This window comes from Typopeltis vanoorti, chromosome 8, assembly GCF_054136105.1.
Source record: "Typopeltis vanoorti isolate ZY-2024b chromosome 8, IOZ_Tvanoo_1.0, whole genome shotgun sequence".
NCBI classification, from domain to species: Eukaryota; Metazoa; Arthropoda; class Arachnida; order Uropygi; family Thelyphonidae; genus Typopeltis; species Typopeltis vanoorti.
The window spans coordinates 79,191,141-79,218,101 of record NC_143556.1 but is presented as its reverse complement, the minus strand read 5'-3'; the positions used below and the strand labels follow the sequence as shown (position 1 = coordinate 79,218,101).

Genomic DNA, 26,961 nt, shown 5'->3' with positions numbered 1-26,961 from the left:
CTCTCGTATGCCGAGTTTCCTCCCTCGCATTCTACTTCAAGTAATTATCTCTCAGTAAGTGTATAAATTCCATTTTCATCTGCCATATCATCTTTGCTCTTTCCAGTCCATATTTCCGAAATTGAAGTTCTCCATAATAATTACTCGACTTGCACTCATTGTATCAATTTGCTGATGCATGTGTTTCATATCATCCCTGGCACCTCTGCGTATAAGCAGCAACTAATTTTATATTTTGTCCTATTGGCCTGAATGTCAGATTGCATCGACCGACTCCTAAACTTGTTGGCTGCACTTCATCTTTTATCATCAGCTGCACCTCACACTCTGTCCTGTCTACTCTATATTCCCTGAAAATACTATCTGCTGTTAGCCAAGTCTCACTAATACCTATAACCTTTGGCGTGGTTGCACTAACCAATGTCCAAAGCTTTTAAAAAGAGAAAAAGATAGACTTGGCAATCTCCAAATGGAGAGACAAAAAACGAAATTGATTTCATTCTAACAAATTGCAAAATAATAATAAAAAATGTTGGTCATTGGAAAAACCTACAATGATATTCATTTAGTCCACCCTCTAATAAGAATCACCCTCAAAATACATAGAAGAACGTATACAAGTACTGTCCAACCATATAAAAATAAAATAAATAAATAAACTCTCAAAACGGATAAATTCAGAAGAATTTAGAAAAAAATTGGAAGAAACTGACTGCAAATTAAAAAAACTACATCGACGAAGATTTAACAAATTTTAATAATCATTTATTGAATTGGAAAGAAAGAGCCTCTTATGAACGTCCTCCTAAGAGGAAACGCCTATCAGCGAGACCGATTGAACTATTGAAGAAAACTGAAAGATACAGGAAAAAACCATTTAGAATGAAATTATCTGTAAACAACTGAGGCAGAATATCAAAGATTACTGCAATATATATATAGAATGAAAATTTAACAGAAGTAGCTAGGCTCCGCAGTAGCCTGAAAAAAGTAGAAAAAGAAATACGTGTAAAGCAACCATTACTCTCAGCCTTCATAGACAATCGAGGAACCAAGCACTCAAACATGGGTGAAATGAAAAAAATAATAAAATCATATTATGAGAACCTTTACTCATCTAAACAAGTAGTCACAACTATTCAAGGTATACATTTTTGGTCGTTTTTATAGATAGAAATACACTTTTATTAATACAGACCAGTATTAATTTTAATATTAATATTAAAACCTAATACCAATATTAGGTTTTAATAAATGTTTATTTGTAAAATACTGGTCTGTATTAATAAAAGTGTATTTCTAAGTAGTCACAACTTCAGTACTAGCTGAAAATTTGGAAATACCACCTGTCCTACCTGAAGAAGGAAAAACGGCTATCCACCATATTAACACTGACCGATCACCAAGAATTTGGCGGTATAAAATCTGATAGGTAGCAAGTACTCTTTAGAGCTCTAACAGAAAGATTTAGTCGGTATATACAAATAAGGAAAGCACTTACTGAATTTAAATTATCAAAAACCATAATTCTGCATAAAACGAAAAGGTAATAAAGAAGACATCAGTGATTATAGACCCATATGTCTGTTATCACATACATTAAAATATTTTCCAGAGTCAGTCTAAACAGAATACAAACTTCCATCAATGAAAATAGCTGCAAAGAACAGGCAGGTTTCATAAAAAAAGGGGGGCTTTTCGACAATAGACCACATTCAAACTATTACTCAACTAATAGAATGGTGCCGAGAATACCAGATACCAGATAGTTTTCTTTTCCAAGGAGTAGAAATAGCATATATCCAGCTCATAAAACATATTTACAAAGAAGGCACAAAAAATATCACTTTTCAATCACCCTATTAAAATTAACTTAAGTAGAGGATTGCGTCAGGGCAATGTCTTATCACCTAATCTCTTAAAACCTACTCTAGACGGCATCATTCGATAAACTGACATCAAAGGTGAAATAAACATTGATGGGGGGAATATTAAAGTCTATTATTCTCCGAAGATGTGGTATTAATATCTCACCCCCCCCCCCCTTTTATTCATGCCTTTTATTCCCATATAGGGAGTAGGCATGATCTTTTAACCCTGTTTAGCTTTTTAGAGACAGTGTTCAGTTCAATCTCCATTGGTAGCCAATCAGAGATAGCTTGCCCATGACTATTACTAATTATAAGCGACAACTGATAAAAAGAATTAATGCTGAATGACATTTTAGAATTAATGCTTAATCACATAAGCCAAACTTTTAGAATTAATGCTGAATGACATAAGCCAAAACTGCCAAAAAAAAAAAAAATTGGATTGGAAATACATCCGGACAAATAAGATGGATGAAAAACGAATATTGGAAAGATTATACAATCACTCTAGAATCCCACACCATCGAAAACGTTGAAGACTATATCTACCTCGGACAGTCTATAAAAATGAATAACGATATATCAAATGAAATAGCAAGGAGAAAAAGAGCTGCTTGTATGGTCTTCAACAAAATAAAATCAACAATTACCAACCTAACCATAGACATAAAAATAAGAGCCCATCTTTTCAATAGTCCCCACCAGGACCGTCGCCAGATTAGATCGCGCCCTGAGGCAAACAAATATCTCCACTGATGGATTATAAGACAAAAATATATAAAAATCTCCAATTGCTATTTTGTTTTTATTACAAAAGAAACATTAATGCAAAACGATTACATAATATTAATTAAATGTTTGCTCTTTGGGGATATCGCACAATAAAACTGTTTATAAGCTGTTCTAAATTTAAATTATAAGCTATGTCCGCCTCTATCGATATAATTGCTAGAGCAACCGTTCTTTCCTGGGTCATTGCTGTTCGCAAATTATTTTTAATCAGTTTAAGCTTGGAAAAACTTCTTTCCGCACTTGCTACGCTAACAGGAATTGTTAGCGTAGGTAATGACGGCGCTTACTGCAATATGGCTGAATGAGCGCCCTTATTAAGGCCGCGCCGTGAGGCAGGCTGCCTTTATGCTACACCCTGTCGACGGTACAGGTCCCCACATCCTACCAGCATTAACTTATGGCAGTGAAACATGGAACACAACTTTAAAAGAAGAACAAAGCTTAATAACAACTCAATGTACAATAGAAAGAATAATGTGCAATATAAATAAAATAGACCATATAAGACACACAGAAATCAGGAGGAAGTCTGGACTTAAAGATATAATAAAAGCAATCTACAATAGCAAAAATAGATGGGCAGGATATCTCGCCAGAATGAGAGACAACAGATGGACAGAGTAACAATTTGGTTTCCGAGAGATGCCAGAAGGGAAACCTAGAAGACTGCCCTTAAGGTGGGAAGACTCATTGGTAGAAAATTGAGAAGAAAGACTCAAGACAGGAATAGCTGGACTCTTTAGAACCTGCAGTCATGTAGAAATCCTGACTGAAATCACAGGTTCATCAAGGTAATCCCCATAGGCCCTCAATCACCTTTTGCATCCTGAATTGACTATCCTGTTAGACATTGTTGACTGAGAGACCACATTCTGCATTTTTGTAATTCATTCCTACAGTCATTTGCTTCATGAGCGCCTTCTCATACCTGCCTGCATGTGCTCTAATTTCTTTAGTTTTCTTGACTCAGTGAACAAAGATCCCGCTCTCTTTCGACACCTGACTTCGAATTATTTAAGTGCAGTCCGTCCAACCTAATAAATTGGTTGTTTTGTACAATTGTTCAATTGTTCAATCCTTCTTCTCAACCTGCATATTGATTCATTAGTTATCAACGCCTTCCTTCTCAATTCGCCTCTATGTACATAGCGTGGCAGCAGCCTTACAAACTTCACCTTCCTTCCTTCCTTCTCTCTCTCTCTTCTTTTTTTTTGCTTCTTCCAAAAACTCTTTCATACAATACTTCTCACTTCTCAGGCTCACCAAAACAATTCTTTCACCTTCACTTTTTTACATTCTGATTTGCTTTCGTATTTTTTTTTATTCTTTCTTTCATACTTTTATTATTACTACTTTTAGCTCAATGCGATTAGATGAGAAAAGAATTATATGTATATGGAGACAAAAAATTACTCAATGTTGATTTTCTCTGCAAAGACACATGTATACATATACAGTATTTAATTCTCAGTGGATTTCACTCTATAATTCGTATTGTCTAATCGCATTGAGCTAAAAGTAGTAATAATAAAAGTATGAAAGAATAAAAAAATACGAAAGCAAATCAGAATGTAAAAAAGTGAAGGTGAAAGAATTGTTTTGGTGGAACCTATAACCTATAGAGGTGAGAAGTGAAAGGTGAGAAGTTTGAATGAAAGAGTTTTTGGAAGAAGCAAAAAAGAAGAGATTTACAATTTTTTTAATTTTAAACGGATATATACAGTATATATGTACCATTTTCTGTGGTGGCGCCATCTTACGTAGACAGCGTCACTTTGTTGTATGCTTCAATATTCCATTAATTCGCTCTCTTATGTCTCTTTACTGTCATTTATCGTTAATGCATTCAAAACAAATTTTGAACAAATTTGTTTTGAATGCGAACGAGCAACAAATTTTGCTCGTTCGCCATGAGAAATATCTACTCCTTAATTCTCTTGCTCGGGTCTTATTCATTTTATTTTTCACTTTGTTATAGAGTATATTATACTTGACAAGAAATTATATATATAAAAATAAATAAATAAAAATCAGCTAACGCCTTTTATTCCCGCATAAGGTGTAGGCGAGTCCATTTTAGCCGTATCTAATTTTTGGAGACTGAGTGGGCAGTTCAGCCTCCAGTGGTAGTCAATCAGAGATAGCTGGCCCAAGACTATCACTAATTTAAGCGGTCCCAATGAAGAGAGGACTCAACATGTGCCGCCATTTCGTGTAGCTTGCTCTAACACAATATTTTTCATGTCTGAAATAGTGTGGGTTCTACCGCAGAACCCACACTATTTGACCAGAGATCGACTAACTCGGGAACCGGTCGAAAAAAAGGGTTAGAAAAAGTTCCTCTAGCCGGCGACTAGACTGGAACTTAAGTCTATCTTTGGGCGGTTTAGTGTTGCAGAGTACAAACACCAGTTCCACTGAGCAACACGGGTTCCTTGACAAGAAATTATATTCTTGTTTTAATTCTTACCTAGGCATAAGCAAACAAAGTTTGCACATTATCTTCACTGGTCTACTTGTATAATGCAAAACACATTTTGCTTTCGAACATGTTTACTGCGGCGCATCACGGGAAGCGTCATTACCCAGAGATTACTTGTATTCAGCAGGAGACAGATCCAGGAAGGTGATCAAATTGAATCAATGCAGAAGTCATATTTTCCACACACAAGTGGTAAAATATGTATCTCCCTATCATTAAAATAACCCAGATCAGAAAAATTTGCAGGAAGTTTTTGTAGCAATACAATGCATTAAGGGAGCCTCCGTAGCTAATTTTGTATAGCAGAAACCTTTCGGAATGACACGAGATAGAATTCCGTCTATGACCTCAGGAATATCAGATGTTTTGAATCAAATGGTGAGTTAGTCGGTCTCATACTGGAATGGAGGGGATTTTTCGTCCCTCAAAACAGGGAAGCTGGCCACGTGAACAAACATGAGACATCTGTAAAATGGAAGACGTTAGTTCTACTATCTTAGCTTTCTACGGCACATTTTGAATCTCAGGCAGAGATCCAGTAAGTCAGCCTCCTGGATCGCAAAGGCACTTGGCAGAAGTGGAATGCATTATGGATATGGCCGCCACCTAGACCAGCTTCGATCTTTACTTAGGTCTCATCATTGGGACAAGTGTAAGCAGACTCGGTTTAGTCTTGCCTGGCTAATTTCTAATTTTATTACTCATTATTTAAAAAACGCAGCAGCAAACAACTAATAACATGGTCTGTGTAGTACTACAAAAACAATTTGCACCCATAGCTGTAGGCCGTCTGAAGAAAGACGTTCTAAGTCACATTCTTGTCGCTGAGTAGAGTAACTCGCATCTATCCAAACTTAAGAAAATCGACCATATGGTTCAAATGATTTTGGAAAATAATATTTCAGACAATAAGGGTCCAAAAAATGGCAGAAGTTGGCTGCTGTCTTCCCCAGGTGCTATTTAATATTACTCACAATCGAGGGCCAGCTATTTTGTGATTGTTGACGATGGAGGTAGCTAAGTTTTCAAAAAGTCAGGGAAAAGGACCTCGCCTACACCCGTTGGGAAATAAAGGCGGTAGGAGGATTCTTTCTCTATTAATAATAATCATCTCATGCCTTTTATTCCCATATAGGGAGTAGGCATGATCTTTTAACCCTGTTTAGCTTTTTAGAGGGAGTGATCAGTTCAATCTTTACTGGTAGCCAATCAGAGATAGCTGGCCCATGACTATTACTAATTATAAGTCCCAACCGATAAAAGACTGGCAAACACGTACTTCCTTCTCTTGGTACCTAACGCTAACAGGATGTCTTACTGTCTGAAATAATGTGAGTTTTATGGAATAAAACATTCAAGTTTCTGCGAAAGAGAGAAAACGTTTTCCCATTCTGGAGCTCCGGAACTAGTTGAAGAAAGTCTTAGAAAAAGTGCCTGAAGTCGACGACCTGACTTAAACTTCAGTCTATCTTCTGGCAGCCTAGCGCGGAGGACGCAAGCGTCACTTCCACTGAGCTACACAGGCCTTTTCTTTTTTTTTAAAACAAATATTTCATATCTCATTTTCACGACACTGGAACTATGCAGTACTACTGGAATATGTCTTGATCACAAATAACTATAGTAGTGTTGTATACAAACTGCACTGGGGAGCATATTTTTTTACGTCCATAGCAAAGAGAATAGGTAGGGGATTCACACGAAGACGACATTACACAGTTGATTACAACAATGTGTATAATGATATAACTAATATCGTATGTACAATATTAAAAAAATATAACAGATAAATTTAACTCTACATGTAAGATCTAACTATGTAATAAAATTAACGACTATAGATTTTGATGCCTTTTAGAGGATTGCCCTAAAGGCGGTGGCTTTGCTTCTGGTGATGATCCTGCGTGTAAGTTGTCATGCATTGATCTTTGTTGTTATGTAAGTTTGGGTTATGACCGATAACATCAGGGTAAGCATCAGCTTGAATTAATTTTACAAATTAATTGGAAAGAGTTTGCAGTCTCCTTTGTTAATTATTGAGATTAAATCCCAGTATAGAAAGTCTGGTCTCTGCTTCCTTGGAGGGGGGATGTGCTACTGAAGTTCTGACAAATTTGGAAGCAAATTAGAGAAAGGTTCTCACAGCATGTTTTTTTTTTTTTTTTTTTTGTCTGAGCTGATCCTAAAATACTAAGAAAATTTTCTAAGGTTTGAAAGAGAAATATCCGTCCAGAATAGAGGGAATTGTGTTGATAATTGGATACTTTTTTCAGTTCTTCGAGGTTGTATGTTTTTAAGGCAGTGTTATGCTGTGGACGAGGTATTTTTTTTCCCTCTGCAGATTTCACAGATGGCGTCAGCTGTGATCACTTGAGATGTAGGTTGTTTTGTAGCATTTTACTATTTCCAAGGTTGTTTTTATTTGGGTCTTTTGTAATACTGCCTCTATGCAAGTTGCTGCTTTTTTGCGGTTTATGGGACATGTGATAGGTTAGGTATTTGTGCATTTTGTTCTATGTAGGGTGCCATTGGTAGACGTTCTGTATGTTTGTGTCGATTGTAGGAACGATTCGTATGCAGTTCTTTCTTCACTGAAGTAGTGGGCTTGCTGTTTAGGTTGTCTGATATTGATACTTCTAATCAGCGCCCGCGCCTAGTATTTTTCTTGTGTCTGCGATTAATTTTCGGCGCCTTTCCAAAAAAAGTTTTATTTGAATAAAGTGTGAATAAAATGAACAGGAAATGGAAAGCAGCTTTACAGTATAATGTTACCTACGGATTAGTTCTGCTTATACAAATTTTTTTTTACACGGAACTCAACAATTAATCAAATGTTGATTTATGATACATCAAAAAATAATGAAGAACTATTTTAGGTATATTTTCGTAAATTTTAATCAAAAATTACAGTGATATAATCGGGTCCAGGATACAATTTAAGAATTTATTTGTTCGTTTCCGGGAAGATCTGAAGGGGTCCGAACGGAAGACGACATACATTCATAATTATATGTACCATTCCGTACCATTCGTTGTTCGTTTAAACTCTTATCTTATATTTTTGACATCTTTTAGGAGCCTTTTCTTCTGCGGCGCCTGTGTATATTGCACACTTCGCACACGCCACCAACCTGGCCTGCTTCTAATAACTGAAGATTGGTGTGAACGTATTCAGTTGTGGTTTCATGATTGGTCACTGTTTTCAATGGTTCTGTTCTATCTTCTGATGGATAAAAATTGAACAAGCATGAAAGCAGTATCGAAGACCAGATATGTGCATATAAATCGAGATGTTCTACCAATGCAGTATGCAGTAGCAATGCCATTTCCTTTTTATATGTTTCATTTCTTCACGTTAGAACAACATTCTTCTGAGTAGCGTCTATAACATTTTGTAATGTGTTTTGCTTCAGCTTCAAACCCCACAGATTCTTTCTCCTTCATCTTTTGAAGAAAAGTTCTACCAGTGCAATACACCTAATTACATCTCCTATGGAAAGTGTCTGACTTGACACTTGGGCAACATTGAAATGAAATCTCTAGTTATTGCATATGCACACAACATCCTATTCAAATCATTTTGTAATCACATTATTTGGAGGGTTTTTTTTTTGCCATTACTCTCTCTCTCTCTCTCTCTATGATACCATCTGCGAACAGTTGTGTATCTAATCTTATCTCAAACCGTGAAGCGTATTAAACAATTTCCCCAGAACACTGTGATACATTTTCCGACCCTTCTCTTTTGAAGCATTACTTTCCGTAAGCAATACCTCAAGGTTTCTTGGTATGTTGAGCAATAAATAAAAAGAACATTTGTTTGTGAATGAGGGTATATAAGTAGATATGAAAATACGCAAGATAACGTATATATATTAGTGGTGGATCTCTTGTTATACGTTTAGCTATAAACGAGAACCACATATATTCAGTATATGTGGTCCTCCTACTGTTATTTCCTCCAACACCCAGTTTACTAGTTTAAGACTGAGACTTATTTTACTCTATGAAAACTTGATTTTAATCATCACAAATAATAACCGGACCTTCAATACATTTATTAGAACTTACATATACATTGCTTGGAAAAAGGTCAATGGACCCATGGACCAAGTGCATTGTGCCATGTAATGAGTCATGTGTTTGTAGCCAGTATAAATTAGAGGAGTATGATGCTCCCAAGTCACCAACTGTGTCCGGGTGAAACGGCTGCGAAAAGAGTAATGATTGAGTTTGAAAGATGCGTTGTGATAAGATATCATGTTGCAGGCTTATGTGTTAGGAAAATTGTTGACAAATTGGGTCATCCTAGGCCAATACTCAGGGATACCATACCGAGATGAAATCGCAGGGAGTCAACTGCAAGCGCTAACCGCAGTAGACGGCCCATCACACTCACCGAACGCGACTGTAGGGTTATACAAAGAATTTTTTGTGGAAACTACGTCGAATGTGGATATTAGGGTATCCACTGGAACACGAATTTTGTTGTGAGCAAGATGCTCACAACATGGGTTTCCATGATAGGACTGCAATACGCAAACCTCATATTACTCGAACCAACATGCAGCGTCTTCTTCAGTGGTGCAAAGAGTGTGTGCAGTGGGACGTGGAAGCTTGGAAAGCTTATAGAACGACTAATCACAGTACACCCTCTACCGAGCAGATGGACCAGTGTTGGTGTGGCAGATGCCCGACGAATGTCTCTTACTAAGTGCATAACCCCGACCATGAAATTCGTAGATGGTCGTATGATGGTGTGATACTGTTTTTTCTGGTTTACACCCTGATCTCTGTTTGTGGTGCTAAGACTATTCTAGGAAATGCAATGTTTCCTACTTTGTGATGTTTCTACAAAACTGACTATTGGCTCTTTCAGCAAGACAATGCACTGTGCCATAATGCTGCTGTGACTGCGTGGTTTGTGGACATGAACGTGACCAAACTTGACTGACCTTCACAGAGCCGTCATATTAACCCCATTGAACATCTGTGGGGTTGAATTGCAGCGTCGTATAGAGTCAAAGGACGTCCGTCCCTTTCACTTATCAACAGTCCATGACCTCATTACATGTCTACAGGAAGGATGGTCTAGAATTTCCATTGATCGCTATCGCACACTTGTGGAGAGTATGCCCCTCAGGATTGGTGCAGTCATCGCAGCGAAAGGCGGTCCTACATCTTATTAAGTTCGGCATGATGGCTCTCCAAACTATGGTGCCAGTTGTCTTCTTTCCAAACAGCATACTATCGCGTTATGAAGTATGAATTTGGTAATTTACGAGTTGTTTATAATGTTGCTGCTCAGTGGAGAGGTAATAATATTTCCCTCTCCTTCTTTATTGAGGCAACATTAAACTTATTATTACTATGTGGCTTCCTTCCGAGACTCATTAGTGAGATGTAACCAAGTTTCTACATGCCAGTGATATGCTGTTTTCATTTATGTAGTGCCGATACACTTACTGCTTACTCGGACAGTGCACTCTGTTCGTTCATATTTTCATGGAAGAATCTAACATGAATTCGGCGGGAATGCTTGTTTTCCTTCCTTCTTTCATGCTATGAAAACACATCGATTTCATGTTTACTTTAACACTCTCTTACAAATTATTATTATAACGGACTATTGCCAGGAGTCCTTAAACTCATCGAGGGAAGCCCTAAACATCATGCCAATCAATATATAACATTTGCGCGCTATCTATTAATACTTTGCTTTGAATGTATGCAGAGTCATGGCACTCACAACAGACTCGGGCAACCTATTCCACTCATTCCCCACTTTCCAAGCAAAAAATCTAGTTCAAACACCCTTAACTACACTCTCGCTGTTTTCAGGGATAGACCCCAGTTCTCCCACCACCAGACCTGCTCAGAAGTTTCTTCTGTATTAATCTAGTAAAAACCCTTAAGTAATTTGTATATCATTTTCCTCGATTCTCACATGCCCTCTTTCGTTATCGCAAAATCTCCACCTGGATGATACTCTTGCAAAATGTTCACTTAGTAAGTGAACACTATGCAGTCTGCCATTATTTTCCTCAAACACTCCTTTACCACTTCATATGCACTATCGACATTCAGCCCTTGCAGTTTCACATGCCATAGCTCTACTATTTCGAATGATTCACTTACCTCCATACTATCGACATTCATTAAAATCATTCTACAATAAACATTCTTCTTTTTACTTACAACATATCGAAAGAGCTATTTGGGATTATCTTTAGAATGCACTGCTAGTTTTCTTTTATATTTTGTTTTTCATTTCTTACCACACTGATTATTCTTTTAGCTTTTGCTTTGTACTGCTCATGTGCTTGCTAATCATCTTTCTCCTTGCACTGCTTCCCCAATTTTTTTCTTTATTCGTAGCTCCAGCTAAATGATGATGTTCGTCCCTTTAACTCCCATGTGATTTATTCTCCTGCAGTCTGCCATTATTTTCCTCAAGCACTCCTTTACCACTTCATATGCACTATCGACATTCAGCCCTTGCAGTTTCACATGCCATGGCTCTGGTCCAAGCAATCTCCTGAGCTTGTCCTACTCACCAGCTCTGTAATACAGTATATCCCGTTCTTAACGGAAAATTCCACTCATTTGGCCAATTCCTAGATCAAGACCTGAGAATTTGACCATGGTTAGTCAAATTTTCAGGTGCAATTACTAGATCTATCACTCTCAAATCCCTAGTGTATCCCATCACAACATCCTAGCTCAGGTAATTATTCCTTATTAACTGCATAAATTTAATTTCCTTCCCATAAGTCTCACCTCCCTCCAGTCTGTTTTCGCATAGATTGAAAACCCCCATAATAATTACCCCTCCCCCTCCACTCCTTGAGCTTATTTGCTGATGCATGCTATCCCCATCATATTTTTTTCTATCAAATTTTCTTTATTATATCTCCCCACTTCTCTTTCTATTCGCAAATCATAAACAGTCGCTTTAGTAGTTACATATGCCATAACATTTTAGATAAGAAGGGGAAAAATGAATTTTAGTATTTTTAATTAACACCTTTTCCTGCATATATCTGGTTAGGTTGGCCGAGTGGTTAGCGTATCCGCACCTGCGACCACTGCCACTTCTTCTAGCAGAGGATTTCACTCCCAAAACCGGGTTAGGTACGGGAGCAACTGTACTACGTTTACTGACGTCAAATGTGATTTTTTTTTTTTTGTTTCTTATATACCCGTACTTGTTAGGTGGCGTTGTTGATGTGTGATACATGTGGTTATGTTTGTTGTTTAAGGTTCCAATGGGACATGAGATATTTTTATTCTCCAGTGCGATTCACTTATTTATCTTATTATTTCAACGTTTTGCGATTGTTCTGTTGCAATAAAGAAATATCTGCATTACGAAGTCTGTACAGAATGATGTCAAATGTGAACAGTTCAAAGTCAAGTAAAATCCATGGCGATCGAAAATTTTATGAAATACCAGATGAATATACAACCAAGCATTTTAATCGTAAGGTCAATGCTGATGGAGCTCAAGCTTTGGAGTGTCAAAAATTATTAAATTACATTAATGACAATATTATAGGCAACAATATGACTTTTGTATCACCATATGGCTATCGTCAAGGTAAATGGAATCTTATTTGTCGGCATTGCTTTAAACTTTTGCAACTTTTTTTGTTAACACGAACACTAAAAATCGTAATTCATAGAAATTATGATCGATAATATTATGTAGTGTTGGGAAATGTTGAAGTATAATGAATAATATTTACTTCCATCATAACATCAGTGTGATTTAACATTTAAATGGATAAGTGGGATCATATTGCCGGCCTGGTTGGCCGAGTGGTTAGTGTATCTGCTCTCCAGCCAAAAGGCTGCGGGTTCGAATCCCGCCGTGGCATGGATGTTTGTGATTGTCTGTGAAAGTGGTAGTCGGCGTTGGGGTTAGGTGATGAAGGTTGGTGGAGTAGTGAGACGAAGAGTTGTAGAGTGCCCTCCCTCGATGAGTCTTTGGACTCCCTGGAGGTGTAATATAATAATTTACCCCAACGCTTTTCGATTTTTCTATATCACCATGGCAACCACTTCAGTATTATTTTATGGAATTCTATAATATAACCAAGTGGAAAAACTTTGAACATCCATCTCTAATCCAGAGTGTTTTAGTATTAAGGTGTGACATCTTTTGTCTACTTGTATATGAAAATATGACTTTGCATCATTTCAACCTTGGTATCACTTTTGGGTCTGGCTTCCACTGATGAAACCTCAATAAAGGGCAAAAATAGTCTGGATAGTGGCCCTCTTCATAATGCATAGCATTATATCTCTGTAAGGATATGTGCTTTGCATTATGAGATACTAAGACAAGTGATGTGAAGTCATTAGCTTCTATATACGAGTTTCCCAGTCATGAGGTTACTTCACATGCAAACTTTGCTTACACTTGGACCAAGGCTGTAATTTCTTGACATCTTTAATTTATACTATAACCAAGTGGAAAAACTTTCAACATTTATGCCACCTGTTACCACTACTACTAAATATGTAATTGTCATTTTTTCATTTTTCAGATATAAAAGTATAAATTATAAATCATCTTCCCAAAATGTATTCTCACAAATCAGGATCCAGAAAAGAAAAGACTTGAAAGTATGAGAGGAAAATGAAAAAAAAAAAAAAAGGGGACCACTCTTTCAATTTGGATTAAGTGTGGCTTCAAAAATTTTTTCATTTAACTCATCTATAGAAACTGTTGTAAACCTCATCCCCAGACAAGCAGAAGTTGATTTGGGTGATCATGTATAATATTTTGATGAAGGAGCAGGAAATGAAAATAGGAAACAGAAAGAAACTACAAGCATGTGGAAGTGAATTTGGAAGATGATAGGAGTAATCATAATGTAGGTCTTCACATTGGAAGTATAATCTTTAGAGGTACCTGTGGCATAATAAATTAATAATGGAACACGTATAGACCACAGTAATAACTTTAATTAAATAAAGGTACAAATATTTCATACCAAAAGTAACAGTACATCCTCAATGTAGAACAAACAGTTAAAGGAATGGAATACAAAGTACAGAACAGTTGGTGGATCACCAAATAAAATTGTTGCCTCATGCCAGAAAATTAATTACTAAAATATTATTAAATAATTCTTTAAAGATAATTATTTCATTGATGGTTGCATAAAATAAGTCTACCAAACTTTTGGGAGAGAAAGACAGTCATTTCGATTTAAATTCAGCTGATGTAAGAGGGCTTTGCAACTTTCTTTAAAAAGGTGTTCATATTTAAACCTGCATCTGTGGAGAAGACAAACTTTATCCCACTGGATATTATGATTAGTGTCAATACTATGTTGTGCTAGACCAGACTTATGAGGTTTCATGTATTCGATATAATATTGATGTTCCTTCATTCTTTTTTCTACAGAAAGGCCTGTTTGTCCAAAATATGACAAACTGCATTCACGTGGTATCTGATAAACACCAGCCAATGATAGAGGTGACAGTTTGTCTTTTGTAGATGGCAACATGTGAGAAATTTTGTTGATAGGAAAATATGCGGGAATAAGATGATATTTCTTCAAAATTCTGCCTATAGGTTCTGAGATGCCTGACAATTCCTTACATTTCAGGCATCTCAGAACCTATAGGCAGAATTTTGAAGAAGTATCATCTTATTCCCGCATATTTTCCTATCAACAAAATTTCTCATATGTTGCCATCTACAAAAGACAAACTGTCACCTCTATCATTGGCTGGTGTTTACCAGATACCATGTGAATGCAGTTTGTCATATTTTGAACAAACAGGCCATTCTGTGGAAAAAAGAATGAAGGAACATCAATATTATAATAGACTCTTATTTTATGCAACCATCAATGAAATAATTATCTTTAAAGAATTATTTAATAATATTTTACTAATTAATTTTCTGGCATGCGACAACAATTTTATTTGGTGATCCACTGACTGTTCTGTACTTTGTATTCCATTCCTTTAACTGTTTGTTCTACACTGAGGATGTATGGTTACTTTCAGTACGCAATATTTGTACCTTTTATTTAATAAAAGTTGTTACGGTGGTCTATACGTGTTCCATTATTAACATTGGATATATCACAACCAAATTTCCATCTTAAAAGGAAATAGAAAAGTATGTTACAAATGGATACATCCCTCTGCCTAAAACCTTCCCAGAAAACACCTGCACTCAAGTTTTCCCAGAAAACATACTGGAATTTCAAAGCACTAATGGAGAACTACATGTAAGACACAGACTTAGTAGCTTTATATTGCTTTTCCATGTCGATTACACTGGACAGCAAAATTTTACAAAAGTCACGACCCCAGATTAATAAGTCATTTTTTATTGAAAATGCAAAATTGGCTGCAATTTGTGAGATATTCGCAATAGTTTCTTATATAATAGAGTAATATATACTTATCACATATACTGGTAAATGTCTGCTTCTACATAGTTTTTGGCTGTCGCTTGTATAGCTGCTCAGGATCATCTCAAGCAGGCATCCTATGTAGTTAGCCAACATGGAAGTGGGCCACTTTATCTGGTATCATTTCTCCATCATTGCAATTCCCTAATGGAAACTTTCACTGTGCTCATCACCAAACATGCTGCAGTTGTCAGGGAAGAAATCCAAGTGGGAATTGAGCAAGTGTATTTTTATGGACATATTGAAGCCAAGTTGTCTGGGGATGAGGTTTACAACAGTTTCTATAGATGAGTTAAATGAAAAAATTTTTGAAGCCACACTTAATCCAAATTGAAAGAGTGGTCCCCTTTTTTTTTTTTTTTCATTTTCCTCTCATACTTTCAAGTCTTTTCTTTTCTGGATCCTGATTTGTGAGAATACATTTTGGGAAGATGATTTATAATTTATACTTTTATATCTGAAAAATGAAAAAATGACAATTACATATTTAGTAGTAGTGGTAACAGGTGGCATAAATGTTGAAAGTTTTTCCACTTGGTTATAGTATAAATTAAAGATGTCAAGAAATTACAGCCTTGGTCCAAGTGTAAGCAAAGTTTGCATGTGAAGTAACCTCATGACTGGGCAACTCGTATATAGAAGCTAATGACTTCACATCACTTGTCTTAGTATCTCATAATGCAAAGCACATATCCTTACAGAGATATAATGCTATGCATTATGAAGAGGGCCACTATCCAGACTATTTTTGCCCTTTATTGAGGTTTCATCAGTGGAAGCCAGACCCAAAAGTGATACCAAGGTTGAAATGATGCAAAGTCATATTTTCATATACAAGTAGACAAAAGATGTCACACCTTAATACTAAAACACTCTGGATTAGAGATGGATGTTCAAAGTTTTTCCACTTGGTTATATTATAGAATTCCATAAAATAATACTGAAGTGGTTGCCATGGTGATATAGAAAAATCGAAAAGCGTTGGGGTAAATTATTATATTACACCTCCAGGGAGTCCAAAGACTCATCGAGGGAGGGCACTCTACAACTCTTCGTCTCACTACTCCACCAACCTTCATCACTGTGATACAGAGACAAGTGCTCAAACAGTTCCTTGTAGTTTTCTGCCCTGACATTTCCGAGGAAGTTAGTTGATACCAGACAAAATGCATCCCAAGCTTTTTTCTCATCACCCTGTAGCAGGTTGTCGAACAGCTCTCAGATCTGAGGATCCACAAAAACTCTTGTCTTTAATATATGCTTTGCTAAGAGGAAATTTGTCAGTCAGGTACTAAGCTGATCCAGTTCAGTCCATGGCTTTTATAAAGATTTTACCAGACTGAGTTGTGTAGGGGCAGTAGCAGAATTTTGCATGTTTCTGCCAGTGCTGGCTGTTGCACATCCTTCTCTCTGTCCTTCAGAGATTTGCTCGCAGGCCAGTCTCTCTTCGCATAATGCAAAATCCTTGCATGGCTGTCTCATTCACAGAAAAAACAACAGTACTTCGTATATCCCAGCTGCAGACCCATCAGCACACACTGCCTTCGAGTCGCCACAGAGATGCTAGCCGTACTTGCTGTATTGAAGGCAGTCCAACAGCTGTTTTGGGTTGTTGTAAGTTTCTTTCATGTAGACAGCATGTCTGACTGGGACGGGTGGAAACTGGTTTCCATTATGCAGCAACAGTGCATTGAGACTCCATTTCAACGAGTCTATGAATAGTTGCCATTTGTGCAGGTCACATTTGATTCGAAGGCGATCTACATCATAGCAGAACACAAGGGCACCTTCCTTTTGGAAGTAAGGTGCAAACTGCTCGTGACGAGTGTGAAACAACTCGTCATGAGCAGTTTGCTCATGACGAAACATTTTCCTCGAGAAGATTCCATTGTAGAAGTCTTGATCCCAGTAACTCCACTTTGACCTTGGACAGCTCCAGATTGCGAACAAGATCGTTCAGTTCTTGTGTGAGAACATGTGGCACAGATGATGTACTGTGACCATCATCATTAGATGCTGGAGGCTCAGGAGACCTGACATCGGTTCACCTCCATCCTCATCGTCCTCTGAATCAATGGAAAATTCTTTGAGGTTTGGAAACAGGAAGTCCTTTGCTGTGCAGAACTAGTCAGATGGTATATTTGGGTATGCTGTGGTCCACTTCTTTTTCCTCTGATACCTCCTGAAACAGGTGGTACCATGCAGAAGTAGCAATCATATGCATGATTGCTTGGCCCCCTCCAAACCATAGGAACAGCAAACATTATCAACACTTTACTGCCTTTCAGTCATTTTGGAAGATTTCTAGCACGCACTGTAGTATATTTGTGTGGGCCCAGGCCTTTTTATGGTCTCAGATCTTACATCCCAAATAAAGCTGATATGCCTCTTTCACTAACAGAGTGATGGCCTTTTTCTGGCTTGCAAACATCACTTCCCCACAAATGTAACAAAAGTTATTTGCACTGTCTAGTACAAGGCATCATTTACAGGCTGGATTTACACTGCAAGGAGTACTTATGCAGAAGTAAATGGGAATGTTACCATAAAGTTGCACAAGCACTTGCTTATCCTTCGAGACTTCACTTTATACTAATGATTTCATCATCTTACAACAGCAATGTCATGACTCAACTGCATTGCATCAGCCAATGATGCAGTAGCTCCTGGGGGTATTGTATATCATTATATTATTAGCTGATGCAATATGTTGCAATCTGGAGACTGAAATACAGCATTGCTAAATGATATTTATGTAGGCAGCGAAATTAGTCTCTCCTAAACAAGAGCCATTCGACAGATTTTATTGTCATTTTCATACACAGCATATCAAAATGAGTAAAGAATTGTTATTTTCATTTCAGAGGCAAACTGTATGTTGTCCAGTGTTATTTTGGCACAAGACAGTCAAGACTAGCACTTCTGCTTCTAATTCTGCACTGGTATCTGCTGAAGGCTTGGATTCTATTGGGAAGTAGCAGAAATTTTCCTTCAGGATTCCAAAGCATGAAAAGCCACAGATAATGTTAGTCACAGAAAATGTTACCTAGCTTGGTGAGAACTAGAAAGGCACCTGATGTCTAGGACAGGAGTTGACATCATCTTAAAATCATCTATAAGAACTGAAGCTGTGAAATGGTACAACCTTTTAAAACACATCATTGATGTTGTACTCTTCTTGGGAGAACATGGTCTAACATTTACTGGTTCATCACATTGAATTGATGATTCAGACAGTGGAAACCTTTTAGGATATTGAACTGATCTCCAGGGTGGGACCCCTATCCTTCAGGAACAGTGTAGAGGAGTCACAGAAAAGGAGTGAGCTGCTTCCAGTTCATTATCTGTCCCCTGACTCACAAAATGAATTTATTGCAGAATGTTTGAATCATGTGAAACACATTTTGCTTGAGAGGAAATCTGCAAAGTACTTTGCAGTAATAGTAGATTCCACACCAGATTATTACCATATTGAACAAACACTTTTTTTTTTGAGATACATACATACTTTTAAAAGAAACACATGTGAGATTTAAGAAAAATTTCTCAAGTTTGCAGATTGTAGCAATGAAAGAGGTGAAGAAATTGCTCAGTTGATAACTGATACATTGAAGGAACATGCTCCTCCTCATAGTGATTGTAGAGTTTAAGCCTATGATAATGGGGCAAGAATAACCTTTATCAGAACAATTCAAACTATGTACCACCTTCAGTTCCAGTCCTAAGCAGTGAGAATTGCTACAAAACCATATTGGTTGTTCTCTTCATGCTATGTCTGAAATAAGATAGTCAGATCATGTTGAATGTATAAAGCCTTTTTGCAGTTAACATGCCTGGCATTAAATTAGCACCAGAAGACCTCTTAGAACTAAATTTGACTGCCAAATCAAGAAATGAAGTTCCTGGAGTTTTTTATTATGTGACATCTTTTGATTGTATGTTAATGTAATATCAGCCATGTGGTACGAAATATTAGCTGCATAGATATTTGCAACAAGGTCATTCAAGCTAGAGATGCCACACTGGATGTTGAAGTAGCAAACATAGAAACTCTCCTCACATAGCTGACAAAACTTTGAAACAATTTGAAATGCAGGTGGAATGAAACCAAATTGGTTGTGTCAAACGTAAATATAGAAATAACTCTCCTGTGGATTATTATTATTACGGCTACTTCATGGAGTCCTTAGACTCATCAAGAGAGGCCCTAAACATCATGTCAAGCACTATCCAACATTTGCACAGTATCTATCATCCTTTTCTTTGAACTTATTCAGTCATGGCACCTACAACTGACTCTGGCAACCTATTCCACTCATTCACCACTTTCCAAGCAAAAAACCAATTTCTAACACCTTTGCTAACTACACTCTTACTCAGTTTCCAAGGATGGCTCCTAGTTCTCCAACCACCAGATCTGTCCTGAAAAATTTCTTCTGAATTAATCTTGTGAAAGCCCTTCAGCAATTTGTATGTCAATCATATCATCCCCTTTTCTCCTGTCAGCCAGTTTCTGTAACCAATGTTTCTCGCAATGTTCGTTCCATAGACCAGCTACGTCTTGGTCACTCATCTCTGGATCTTCTCCACCTCTTCCTCATTCTCAAGAAACCCTGGTGAGAGGATCTGCATGCAGTAGTCGAGATGAGGTCTTATCAAGACTCCATGAAGAGGAATAATAATTTTGTCTCTGCTTCTCAAAGTATTCTTCAGTAACCAAGCAATCTGTGCTGCTTTGGCCACTTTTGCTATGTGCTCTCTAAAATTTAATCCACTAACACCTCACATCTCTTGGTTCTATCAATTTCCTGCAGTGCAGGTCCATCAATGTTGTATACATTGATGGAACTAATCTTTTCACCCCAAATGCATAATCTTGCACTTTGCCACATTAAACTGACATCCATTCTCATTTGTTCAGACTGCCATTCTATTCAAATTGTCCTGCAAAATTTTAACATCATCTCTAAATCACTTAAGCAATTGACAATGTACATAAGAATATAAATTAAATTGCACTTTAATAAATATTTCTGAAGTAATGCATAACCAACGTATAAGCTTGTCTACGTGAATTACCATCATCCATGGAGATTCCATCTCGCACGGAAGGCCGCCAATACGGTAAAATGAAGTTGAAGTTATCAAGACAACTAAATCATCTGACTTTCCTAAAATGCTGCCTGGATAATCCAGGTAATTCCAAATTGCATAAAATTCAAGCACCGTTTTGTTTCACAAAAAGCTCTTCGTATCTATAACCACAGCAGCTACGCTTTGCTTCTGGAACAAATTGCCGCCATGTGGTTTCTGTTAGCAGATATTAACAAAGCTATTCGTGCACTTAAAGAAAAGCTTTCGTGCACTTTAAATCATGAGCTTTGGTCAATTTTACATGACGTCTCATGTACCGTAGCAGACAAAGAATTTGAGAAATTACAGGGTCGACAGATTGAAAAATTAAAAAAGAACTCTACTGTCTATCCAAAACTTCCTACCAATACCGTAATCAACCTTTCTTCAGTCACCCTGAAGCCTGAAGCACTCAACGTGCTTTCACATGGCCACAACTTGCCATTCCTCCCAGAAAAATACCTAGTGAGGATATTATGAATCAGATCGAACACAGAATCCGCCACCTGCCAAATCAAATCGCCAATAGTGTAAAACTGGATGTAACTTGTGCCCTCTCCAAAGCAATCATCATCAAATTCCTGACATGTACCCTCAAGGGGTGTACAGGATATGATAGTACTACATGAAAAATTTACATCATTACTAACTTCCTATGCACAATTTTCCCCTAAATCAGTCTGTTACTTGTCAAGACTCCAACATTATCAGATCTTATATTTCTATCTTCTAAGGTAGATAGAAATTTCTCGGCCAGGTTGGCAGGAAAACCCAGAGGTTTTCCTGCCAACCTGGCAGAGAACACTTGTTTTACTAATCTTTCCTCGCCCATTCTGTTTAAGTGACCATACCACCTGAGATTAGCTCTGCTAACGCATGCCTGGATGCTGACAATGACTGGTTCTTTCCTAATATCCTCGTTTTTAATATGATATTGCCATTCAGGCCATCTGTTCATGCCTCTAATCTTTCTCAGGACTCTCATATCTGCAGTCTCTAGTCTTTGGTCAAGTGTTTTATTTCTGACCCAGCTCTCAGATCCATAAGTTAAAACTGGTTTGAACACTGTCTTGTATACAGCTAATTTAGTGTTCTGACTAATTTCTCTCTTATTCCATATGAATTTATTCAATTGACTTCCTACCATACCAGATTTGTCAATTCTGTTGTCTGTTTCCATATTTAATTTAACATCTTCACTAAAAATTGTGCCTAAGTAGCTGAAATGTTTTACTTGTTCCACAGGTTCTCCATTCATAACAGTTGATATTTTCAACGATTCTACCTATTTTCATTGTCTTTGTCTTTTTTTTATTGCTGACCTTCATACCATATCTATTACAACAGTTATTCAATTTAGTAAGGAAATCTTGAACTTGTAGCAGATTTGTTTACAAGTATAACATCGTCCACATAAAGCAAAGAGCATACATTAACATCTCCAATTCTGATATCATGTTTAATACCACTTTCCTTCATAATGTGATCCATATAGATAATGAAGAACAGAGGGGATAATGTACATCCTTGTTTCACACCAGATTTAACATTAAACCATCTTCTTGTACTTTCTTCAATTCTGACTGCTGACTTGCAACTCAAATAAAGACTAAGTATCGCTTGATATAATGCCCCATTGACACCATATGACTAGCGTATTGAATAGCTTCTCTCTTGGCACCTTGTCACATGCTTTTTTCCAGATCGACAAAACTTAAATACAGATCTTTGTTATATTCCCATGCTTTCTCAACTATTTGTCGTAAAGTGAAGATCTGATCCTGACAGCCTCTATTTGGCCTGAATCCAGCTTGTTCTTCACCAAGCTTTTCTTCAAAAATTCTTCTCAACCGTTTCTCAAGTACACTGGCATAAATCTTACCAGGAACACTCAATAGGGATATTGAGTGTTCTCAATATCCCTATGGGTACTATTGAGTGTTCTCAATAGTACCCATATATAATTTTTATATATGGGTACTATTAGAGCTCTACTCCAATCATCAGGAATTCGTCCCTCTGTCCACGCCTTCTGAACTATTCAGTGCAGCCACTGTAAGACTTTTTATACCACCATACTTCAGCATTTCTGGTCGAATATCATCTACTTCTGCTGCCTTTCCACATTTCAAGCCTTTGATGGCTGTTTTCTACTTCAAGTATGGATATGTATTCCTGACTGTATGCATGTTGAGTGTTTTTTAGCACTGTGCTATCACTGCTTGTTTCATTTAGCAATTTTTCGAAGTAATTATTCCATACTTCAAGGATATCTTTTTTCTCCTGTTTTAATGTTACCTTTATCATCTCTAACTCCTTTTACAGCACTCTTTCCTCCATTTCTAAGCTTCTTCAACAACTCCAGAATATCTTACCACCTTCTTGATATTTATTTTCTATGTTCTTGCCAAAGTCCTCCCATGACTTTTGTTTAGCTAATTTTACACAGTGTTTTGCATTCTTGCATTTGTCTCTGTATTCTCTAAGAGCACAAACTGATTTATTTGACAGGAACTTTTGATATGATTTCTTCTTTTCCTTCACTGCCTCTTTAACTTCTTGTGTCCACCATGGAGCTCTGATTTTTCTAACATTGCAGACAACCTCACCACTTGCCTCTCTAGCTGAATCAATCAGGGTTTTCTTCAAGGCTTGCCACTGAATCTCCAAGGTTTGGTTCCTGTTCTCAAACTCTTTCATTTTGTTTTCAATAATCTTTGTGTATTTTAGTCTACAGTTCACATATGAGAGATGCTCAGCTTTTATTCGCTTAAAAACTTTCTTACATGTTATTCTTTTCAATATGAAATTCAATTTTATCCTGCTCAAGACTAAATAATGATCACTTCCAATTTCAATTCCTTTGTACACTCTGGTGTCCTGCACCAGAGAGAAAACATCACTATCAACAATAACATAGTCAATGAGACTTTTCTTATTCCTTGCCTCTTCTCTCCATGTTAATTTTTGCACATTTTTATGTTGGAACATGGTGTTAGTAATAACTAGTCCATGTCCTTAGCAGAAATCCAACAGGTATTTGCCTTTATTATTAGCTTTGCTCTTTTCTCCAAATTTTCCCAAAATATTTTTGTATGTCTGACAGTCATTTTCTACTCTGCTATTTAGATCCCTAACAAGGACCAAATTTTCCTTTTTCATTGTGTCAGTTGCTTTCTCGAAAGCATCAAAAAATTTCTCCACTTTTAGTAGAACCTTCTGTGGGACCATAGGCACAAATTAATCTCATTGTCCAATTCTCCATTCTGATATTTGTCCACATCACTCTACTTGAGACTGCCTGATATTAAGGAAGATTCGCCTCGTATTTTGTGTTGAATACTATGGCTACTCCTTCTTTTCCTTGATTGTCATTGCCTGAATATAACATTTTGTATTTATTGCTCAGAAAGATCTCGCCAGTTTTTGTCTTTTTTGTTTCAATCACCCCTATTATGTCGATCTGGTACTTATCTAATTCCTCAGCTAGCTCCATTTCTTTGCCATTCAGGCTTCTTATGTTGATAGTACTGATCTTTAACTCTAGTGATATTAAGTTCAGGTGTGCTTGCAGATTTGTTCCAGTAGCTGACTTTTTGTTGTTCGCCCTGGTTCCTTGGTGAAAACAACTGGGGCCTTGTTTAACCGGGTGACGCCCTAGCTGGCATGAAATTTTTTCATGTCGTACCATTTTTTTGTAGATTGGTTTAAGCCAATAAGAATACAATTTGGTTGGCTAAATCCCAAATTGCCAGCCCATCCTCTTTTGTTCAGTATCCAGGTAGATACCCAACAGGGTGCACCACGAGAAGGTGAGGATTGGACATTAGGTCAGAAGGCTTGGTCGTTTCTCTGCATTCCTTTAAAGGCTATGTGGAGGTCTCCTCTCAGTTATACAGCTTTTACCCTTAAGCAAAACCAAGACCACCAAAAACCAGCATATCGTATAAGGAGTATAAAGCTCTGCAGGAAATGAGGAATAATAAAGAAATAGTTATCACCAAACTGGATAAGAGAAATGCAACCATAGTATTAACCAAACGGACTACACAGGGAAGCTTAATGCTCTTCTATTAGATCGGGTTGCTTACCTCCCTATTGAATACAATCCCTAGGGCTGGCGGAAGCTGGCATGCGGGCGCCGCCATGAAGTGGGCGCTGCTGTTGAGGCATGGTTAATAAGTTCATTTTTAGGAAACAAAATTTTTATCATTTAAAACAAAAAATCTTAGAATGATCAATATTAAAATAAATAACGCCGGATACACCGAAAAATTTTTTTAAAAAATTGTATATTGCCGCCTCTTTGATCAGCCGGCTGTTTACAATTTTGCAGCAAGAGCAGGCTAAACTTGCCTGCAGAATGTTGTGTCTACTGCAGTCTATCTAAAGTGAAACGGTGAATGGTTTTTATGCGCAGAAATGAATTTTCGTACAAAACATTTGTTGCTAGTTAACCAGTTATATGGTACGCATCTCAGTAGGCTACTGACAGCAGCGCAGTGCGGACTATTATTTCGTCTCTGTGTCGTGTTGTGTAATAATTTCTTGTGAGTATAAAATAGAAATGGAATCAAAAATTAAAAAAAAAAGTTATCAGGTGCACAAAATCGTAAGCGTCATGCTGCAATAGAAGCAGTTATTAAAAAACATACTAGGCTCTTCATAAATTTTTTAAAATATTAAAATATTCTGATGCAGATTGTAACCAACTCGATACATCAGAAATATGAGAACCGTGCATATCATCCAGTTTTCATGGAAGTACTATTGCAACTGAACAAGATAACAAGACGCATGATTTAAGTGAAAAACAGTTAGGAGAAATTTAGTTGTAGTTGACCACGAAACTAACACCTTGTTAGTCTCTGTAAATTTAAAAGATTCAGGTGAATGGAGAAATATTGATGGAAAATTACGAGTTGTTTTAATTGAAATGGGGCCTGTTCAAAAGAAAAATATAATATATCCCAGAGATACATAGGTCGTAAATTTGGTGACACGTATTATAATAGAAAAATGGAAAACGGGGATCTCATGCCAAGAACATGGCTCATTTATTCCGAAACTTTAAATTCTGTTTTTTGCTTTTGTTGCAACATTTTGCACCTACTGAATCAAGTAGTCTTGTAGAAGGTTATAACAATTGGAGAAATTTAAGTAAAACTTTGCATAGACATGAAACTAGTTTAACTCACATGAAAAATTTCTTAAAATGGAAGGAACTTGATAAAAATTTAATAATCAAAACTACTATTGATTGCCAGACTCAAAGCATGTATGAAATGGAAAAGAAACATTCGACGAGTGTTTTAGAATGCTTGACTGAAATTATAAAATTCCTTGGTAGCCAAACTTTAGCTTTTCGCGGATCATCTGATAAATTATATGAAAGGAATAATGGCAATTTTTTAAAATTAGTCGAACTGTTTGCGAAGTTTGATCCCGTTATGAAAAAATCATGTTGAAAGGGACCTACATCGAAAAACAATAGAGAACACTATTTGAGTAAAGACAGACAAAAGGAAATATTGGAAACTTTAAGTAACGCAATCAGGGATACAATTTTATTATCAATTCGAAAATCTAAATATTATTCCATAATTTTAGACTACGCATGTGATGCAAGTAAAACAGAACAAATGACAATTATTATTCGCTTTGTTTCCTGTGACAATGGAATTGTCAAGATCAGGAAAAACTTTTTAGGTTTTGTAGCTATACCAGATTCCACACGACGCGGTTTATGTGCAACAATAATGGAACAACTGAAAAAATGGAACATCCCCATTGAAGACATGCAAGGTCAAGGGTATGACAATGCAGCAAATATGAACGTGAAAAAAATATGGGCTCCAAAATTTCCATTAATGCAGTCCGCCCTCTACGATATCAGTTAGGAGAAATTTACGATGCACTTTTTGAAATTTTAAATAATGAAAATTTTAATAAAGCACTCAGTATGAAGCACAAACATTATGTGCTAAAATAAAGGACTACAAATTTATTTGCTCTCGTATAACTTGGCATGATTTACTTAACAGAATAAACCTGTGAGTAAAATGCTTCACGACAAAAATATGAACATTACATTTGCTTTACAATCTGTCGAAAACTTAAAATTATTCTTACAAGAGTATCGATCAGATACAAATTTTAAAGAAGTTCTAAAAGAGGTGGATGGAGAACAAGAATTTAAAACTGGTACGGAAGTTCGATGACGAAAGAAGACACGACAATT

General features: G+C 36.8%; 1 protein-coding gene across 1 annotated transcript in view; it reads left to right on the top strand.

Moving 5' to 3' along the window:
- The first annotated feature begins 12,433 nt into the window (after positions 1-12,433).
- LOC150104150 (uncharacterized) overlaps positions 12,434-26,961 on the top strand; it is a 28,250-nt gene continuing 13,722 nt past the window's right edge. Inside the window, exon 1 of the mRNA XM_090396409.1 lies at positions 12,434-12,745. Coding sequence (XP_090252535.1) covers positions 12,532-12,745 — 214 coding nt within the window. The 5' untranslated portion in view covers positions 12,434-12,531. The remainder of the gene's footprint in view (positions 12,746-26,961) is intronic.